General features: G+C 43.8%; 1 protein-coding gene across 5 annotated transcripts in view; it reads left to right on the forward strand.

Annotated features, from left to right (window-relative positions):
* Positions 1–7,445, forward strand: part of mical2a (microtubule associated monooxygenase, calponin and LIM domain containing 2a) — a 216,588-nt gene that overhangs the window by 1,677 nt on the left and 207,466 nt on the right. For all 5 annotated transcript variants that reach the window (XR_007263958.1, XM_048606984.1, XM_048606981.1 and 2 more), the window contains exon 2: positions 1,305–1,656. Coding sequence is in view for 4 of the 5 variants with exons in the window: in XM_048606984.1 (XP_048462941.1) it covers positions 1,393–1,656 (264 nt within the window). In the remaining variant the exon portion in view is untranslated. The remainder of the gene's footprint in view (positions 1–1,304; positions 1,657–7,445) is intronic.

Genomic DNA, 7,445 nt, shown 5'->3' on the forward strand with positions numbered 1-7,445 from the left:
GAGCGCGGCGCTGTGGGAGGGTCAGTGCTGAGGGAGCGCGGCGCTGTCGGAGGGTCACTGCTGAGGGAACGCGGCGCTGTCAGAGGGTCAGTGCTGAGGGAGCATGGCGCTGTCAGAGGGTCAGTGCTGAGGGACCGCTGCGCTGTCGGAGGGTCAGTGCTGCATCCTTTCAGAGAATCATAGAATGCTTCCAATGTGGAAAGAGGCCATTTGGCCCATTGAGTCTGCATCGACCCTCCAAAGAACATCTCGCCCAGACCCAGACCCCCTACCCTATCTCCATAACCCCACATTTCCCACGATTAATCTGCCTACCTGCATGTCCCTAGACACTGCAGATAATTAAGTATGGCCAATCCACGTAGCCTGCACATCTTTGGACTGTGGGAGGAAACCGGAGCATCCAGAGGAAACCCACGCAGACACGGGGAGAACGTGTAAACTCCACACAGACAGTCACCCGAGAGTTGAATCGAACCCAGATCCCTGGTGCTGTGAGGCGGCAGTGCTAACCACTGAGCTACCATGCCACCCAGTTTCAGGGGGATGTAAAGGATTCCATGGTCATTATGTTAAAGAAGATCAAGCCACTTAGCCCTGATCAAAGTCCATTAACATAATTATAATCAAATATCTTGTAATTTGTCTCATGGCTGTTTGCTGGATCTTGCTGTGCACAAATCATCTGCCATGAATCCTACATTACAGAAGTATCTACACTTCAAGGCATACTTAGTTGGTGGTGAATTGTTTTGGGTGTCCTGAGGTTGTCAGAGGTGCTATATACATGTAAGTTCTTGATGCAGAGTGGTTTGATTGTCAGCACACAGTGAAATGTCAGCGTAAAGACAACTGACATCACTCCAAGCCCCTTGCTGAATTTTGGGTGCAGCATAACTCATCAATGAGGATTCTTGGGCAAACCCCAGTGGTGTGAAATTAAATTCACTCTGTCTGCTCCTTGTGGCGAGTCACACTTTGCAGGGAGCATTGCTCAGAAAATCATTCGAGGAGCTTGAAAGTGAAAAAACTTCTCCTGCGGATATTAAAAAGCTCCAAGAAAATTTTGGAAGACGTGCAAAGTTAATTTAACATGGCTGTATTGACTGAATAAGCAGATCCCATTCACTGTGAATACTTTGTTTTAATATGTGATAAGATATTGAAAATGTTTTCTCTTCTCTGTAAACAAATGAAAATAGTATTCAGCATGCAGAAAGCCCTGATTTAACCACTTGTAAGATCGTCTTACTTGAGTTACTTTTTGCTGGATTAATTGTGCCTTTGTTTTGGAAACTTTTCAGGTTCGCAATGTCTGAAAATAAACATTAATCTGTCCTGTCAGTTTATGAGTCCAACGTACTTCTCTTGAGTGGGGGCCACGATCAGACCATGGGTGAAAATGATAACGATAAAAACAGCCAAGCTGGACAGCTGTTTGAGAACTTTGTTCAAGCCCCGACATTCAAAGGCACACTGCAGGCATTTCATATCCTCTGCCGTTATCTGGACCTTGACCCTTTAGATCATCAGATGTTCTACTCCATGCTGAAGTCAAAGGTCAACACATGGAAGGCAAAGGCGCTATGGAGCAAGCTTGACAAGCATGCCAACCACAAGGAGTACAAGAAGGGCAAGGCTTGCTCCAACACACAGGTGAGCAGAGTTTAACCTGACCAACCTCTAATCACCAGTAAGAACACAGAAAATAGGAGCTGGAACAGGCCATTTAGCTCTTTATGACTTCTCCGCCATTGTAAATGGATCTTCCCTCAAGTACTGAGCCCCTATCCTTCAAATCTACATTTGAAACCTCATGCCTTAGAACAGAAAGTCCTCTCTCTGCACCATAGGCTGATGGCTAATCTTCCACAGCAACTTTATCTTCCCACAGCATGCTCTAATTTCCTTCATATCTGTATAATCAATCGACTCTGTCTGCACACTGTCCAAGCTAGAGAATTCTGAGTGAAGGTATTTCCGCTCCCCTCACTCCTGAACAGCTGACCAGCAATCCAAACAGACTGATAGCCCCTTTTCTAGATTCTCCAGCCAGACCGATTATTTTCTCAGCAATCCACTCTGTCAAGCCGCTTAAGAATTTTCTATGTTTCTACTCAGGGCGGCACGGTGTCTCAGTGGTTAGCACTGCTGCCTCACAGCATCAGGCACCCGGTTCAATCCCAGCCTCGGTTGACTGTCTGTATGGAGTTTGCAACATTCCCTCTGTGTTAAGGTCTGGGTGCTCCGGTTTACTCCCACAGTCCAAAAATGTGCAGGTTAAGTGGATTGGCTGTGCTAAATTGCCCATAGTGTCCAGGGATGCATAGGTTAGCTGGAATGGCCATGGGAAATGCAGAGTTACGGGTACAGGGTGGGGGACTGGGTCTGGTTGGGATGCTGATTGGAGGGTTAGTGCAGGCTTGATGGGCTGAATGGCCTGTTTCTGCACTGTAGGGATTCTGTGATTCTAAATGCACTCCTGAAATCCACGTTGAAAACATCTGCCACCTTATCTGTATTCAGCAAATTTGTTGAATCTCCAAATACACCCAATAATCTGCCCAATAACTTTGTCCTTCGAAACCCTTCTCCAGTCAGACCCTGCCTTTCAACACCAGTCCTTCAATGAAATCCTGTACAATGTCCCCACACTGAGGTTCACAAATCCATAAGTTTGCTTGTGTTTATAGGAAAGGGGTGAACCACATTTCTACTTGTGGGATGTTGTTTGATTTCAACGATCTCTGATGAGAGGCTGCTCTGTGTGAACCTCTCTAGAATTTTTCATCATCTTGGGAAGTGTTCAGGGAATGTGATAGCAATAAAACATTTCTGCACTGACTTTGTTGCCTCACTCCCCCGAGAACTGAGCGCCAGAAATAATCAACGCTCAGTTCACTCATTCTTTCGTTGAACACAATCCAGCTTTTTCTCTTCCAAGTTCGTGGTCAGTGGGGGAAAGGTTTAACTGCTTGTTGCTTTTAAGAACTTTGCTGCAGTTCCTGGAATTAAAATAGCAGCAATCCCGGAGATGAATGCATTTCCTTGGAAACTATACTTACTTCTTCAGACCCTCCTTAAAATCTACCTCTTTGTCTGAACGTTTGGGCTTCTCTTCATATCTCCTCATTGCTGGGATTTTCTGTCTGGTTATGCTCCTATGGGGACCTTACATGCCTATATTAATGGTGCTACATAAGTGCAAATCTTCGTGATTCAGAGGGGTGGTCTGGGAGTGCTTAAAAGTTGTTGATGAGGACTGGAGAGGGTGCAAGTGCAGAACCTTTAGCTGTCTTCTCCTTTCCTGTCAGTATCTTAGTCACTTCCTCTAAACAATGCATCAGTGTCAGCTGTGGTGTTAAACTATAAACAGGCAGAAAGAGGAAGCTACCGTCAGTTCTCATTCTTTATGTTATAATCCAGACCTGGCCTAGCAATAATAGATCCTTCCGAATAAGGAAGTTATGGTAAACCATTATATGTCACTGGCTAGGCCTCACACGGAGTGTTGTGTTCAGTTGTGGGAGCCACACTGTAGGAACAATGTGATGGCTTTGGAGAGGGAGCAGAGGAGATTGACTGGGATGGTACCAGGAATTGGAGAATTCAATTATGCAGGGAGACCGGAGAAACTAGGATTATTGTCTTTAGAGCAGGGGAGGTTAAAAGGAACTGCTCTGAAGAAGTTTCAAAATTTTTTTAAAATTAACCTATTTTTCGAATCAGCCTATTCAGAGATGTTATTACACACCTCTGGAGCAGGTGGGACTTGAACCCAGGCCTCCTGGTCCAGGGGTAGGGACTCTACCACTGTGCCACAAGAAGGTCTGAAGAAGGTTCATCTTGATCTGAAATGTTAACTTTGTTTCCCTCCACACTGCGTGACCTTTTGAGCATTGCCAGTATCTTCTGTTGTCATTTAAAGTTTAACAGAGGTGCTCAAAATTCAGATTGGTTTCGAGGGAATATATGATGAGGAGTTGTTTCCAATGACAGGAGGGTTAATAAGCAGGGGACATAAATGTTGGGGTAACTGATTAAAGAACCAGAGGAGAGATGATACAATCTTTTTAACACAGTGAATTGAAATCTGGAACGTGCTGAAAAAATGGTGCAAACTGGTTCAATAGTATTGCTCAAATCGATTAAATACCTGAAAAGAGAAAAGTTGCAGGACAATGGGGAAAGAGCAGAGAACACAGTCATGATGAACTGAATAGCCACTTTCTATCAATGTGATGATAGAAGGAAATATTTAATCGGGCACACACAGAGGAAGTAGACCAGAATTGTTGTCTCTGTAATAGGGATGGCTAAAGTCAAAAAAGTTAGAATCAGAATAAACCCTGGATTTATTCTAGTGGATGCAATAGAGACCGATTTAGACTCAAATTCCTGAATCTTGCATTGGTCCTTAACACAAGGAGGAGTGCAGGGGCTCTGTGTGAAGAATGTAGAATTGATAGAAGCCAGATTTACTCATGGAAAAAGAGTGCAGTGACCCTGCAAAGTGGTGTGATAACCCCTGCATTCTGGGGATATGGATTAGCACCTTAAATGGGCACAGTGGTAGAGTGGCAGTGGTGTAGGGTTAGGTCCTACCTTCATTCCTTGCATTCTCAGCTCTGTGCTATTTCAAACTGATAATGACTATATTAGGGGCTGAGTTCCAAGTAACCTTGTACTGTGGGGATTGAGAAATGAGTGTCAGATGATGATGCAGAACAATGTGCACCAGATTGGGACAACTCCCTCTGCCTGCCAATGAGCCATTTATTATCATTACAAAGAACGAAAGTCTCAATTTGCCTTTTACAACCTCGTGACATCCCAAAGTGCTTTAGGTGCTAGTCATGACTCAGTGAGTAGGAGTCTCATCTCTGATTCAGGTGATTCAAGCCTCACTCTAGGACCTGAGCAAAGTAATCTAGGCTAGCAACTCACAAGGGCTGAATGGAGGATGCACTGCACGCTCAAAGATGCTGTCCTTCAGATATGACATTAAGCCAGGACCCTGTCCGGGCTCTCAAGTGGACAGAAAAGGTTCCATGGCTCTATTTCAAAAAAGAACAGGGTAATTTCTCCCAGTGTCTAGACAATATTTGTCCCTTATCAACATCACTTAAATGGATTGTTCAACCCCTTCAGCCTACTTCATCATTCAATTAGAACATGGCTTCGCTTTTATGTTAACTTTTTATGTTATCTACCTGCCTTGCTTCTGTATCACTTAATACCCTTACCAGCAAAAATATATCTACCTTGGTTTTAAATTTTCAGGTGAGTCCCTTGCACCCTCTAGGGTCATAACTTCGATCCCTCTCACAGTTTTAATGCTTTTTGTGAGATTGAGTTGTAGATTTCCACTTTGCAGGAAAAGGTGTTTCCTGACATCACTGCTGAATGGCGGAGCTCTAAATTATAATATTCTGTACCGTTGTTCCATACTTTCAGAGGAAGCGTTTTAATGTAGTTCACCTGGGATTGAAGCAGGAAGCAGTAGGACAGAGAAGATGGCTGGCTGTTAATGCTTTATACCACAAACTAGCAGGTTGCTCCTGTTACATAGATCTATAGAAAAAAGGAGCAGAAACAGGCCATTCAGCCCTTTGAGCCTGCTCCGTTATTCATTGTAATCACAGCTAATCACCCAACTCAATAACTTGTTTCTCACTTATCCTTTGATTTCCTTTCATGCCAAGTGCCACATCCAGCTCCTTTTTGAAATGATACAATGTTTTGGCCCGACTGAGTTCCACAAGCTCACCAAGCTGTGGGTGAAGAAATTTCTCCTCATCTCAATCCTAAATGGTTTACCCTGTATTCTTAATCTGTGCCTCCTGGTTCTGCACTCCCCCGTCATCGGAATCATCCTTCCTGAATCTACCCTGTCTAGTCCTGTTAGAATTTTATAGGTTTCTATGATATCCCAACCCCTTCCACCCCCCCCATTCATCTGAACTCTAGTGAATATAATCCTAACCAATTAAACCTGTCCTCATACACCAGTCCTGCCATCCCAGGAATCAGTCTGGTAAATATTCGCTGCACTCTTCCTATATCAAGAACACCCTTCCTCAGATAAGGCAAACAAAACCAGGTGTTCCAGATGTGGCCTCACCAATGCCTTGTATAATTGCAGCAAAAGATCCCTACTCCTGTACGCAAATTCTCTTGCTATGAAGGTCAACATATCACTGCCTTCTTTATCGCTTGCTGCACCTGCATGTTTACCACTGGTGACTAGTGTATGAGGACACCCAAGTCTCATTTCACATTCACCCCCACCCCTCTCAATTTATAGCCATTCAGATAATAATTCACCTTCCTCTTCTTCACATAACCTCACATTTATCCACATTATACTTCATCTGAAATGTATTTGCCCACTCACTCAGCATTTCCAAATCACACTGGAGCATCTCTGCATCCTCCTCACAGCCCACCCTCCCAGCCAGCTTCATGTCATATGCAAATTTGGAGATATTTAGTTCCCGCATCTAAATCATTCATATATTTTTGAAAAGCTAGGGTCATAGCTTCGATCCCTATGATACTCCACCCATTACTGCCTGCCATTCAGAAGAAGACCTATTTATCCTGCTCTGTTTCCTAACTGCTGACCAGTTTTCTATCAATGTCAATACACTGCCCCCAATTCCATGGGTTTTAATTTTACACGCTAGTTTCTTAGGTGGGACATTGTCAAAAGCTTTCTGGAAGCTTTCTGCATCCATTGAATCCCCTCATCACCTCTGAGTTACATCCATGAAGAATTCCAGTAGATTAGTCAAGGCAGATTTACTTTGGGTAACTCAAAAGTCACACAACACCAGGTTGTAGTCCAGCAGGTTTAATTGAAATCACAAGCTTGCAGAGTGCTGCTCCTTTGTCAGCTGGAGCGGTAAATTTAGTAAATTCTTTGGTATCTTTTGGTAAACCCATGCTGACTCTGCCCAACTCTGCCATGGTTTTCCAAGTACTCTGCTATTAACTCTTTTATAATGGACTTCAGCATTTTCTGTACTGCCAATGTCAGGCTGATTGGTCTATAATTCCTGGTTTCCTCTCTGCCTCTCTTTTGAAACAGTGAGGTCACAATAGTTATGCTCCAATCTGTAGAAATTGTTCCAGAGTCTATAGAATCCTGGAAGATGACCACCAATACATCTGCTGTTTCTAGGGCCACTTCCTTAAATATTCCTCAATAAAGATTATCACTGGAATTCCTATGGGTCAGAAGGTCACTAGTTAGAGCACACCCCCTCCCCAGAGAAATAATCCAGACAGTTACCTGCAGTGCAGGACTAAGCTTCGCCATCTTTCAGCTGAGCTGTTAATCAAGGCCCCATCTGTTCTGTGTAAAATAACATGGGATATCTTGAAGGAGAGCAGGAGAGTTCTTCCTGGGCCTTGGATCAATATTTATCGTTTATCTAACA

The sequence above is a fragment of the Rhincodon typus genome, chromosome 17 (assembly GCF_021869965.1).
Source record: "Rhincodon typus isolate 14 chromosome 17, sRhiTyp1.1, whole genome shotgun sequence".
NCBI lineage: Eukaryota > Metazoa > Chordata > Chondrichthyes > Orectolobiformes > Rhincodontidae > Rhincodon > Rhincodon typus.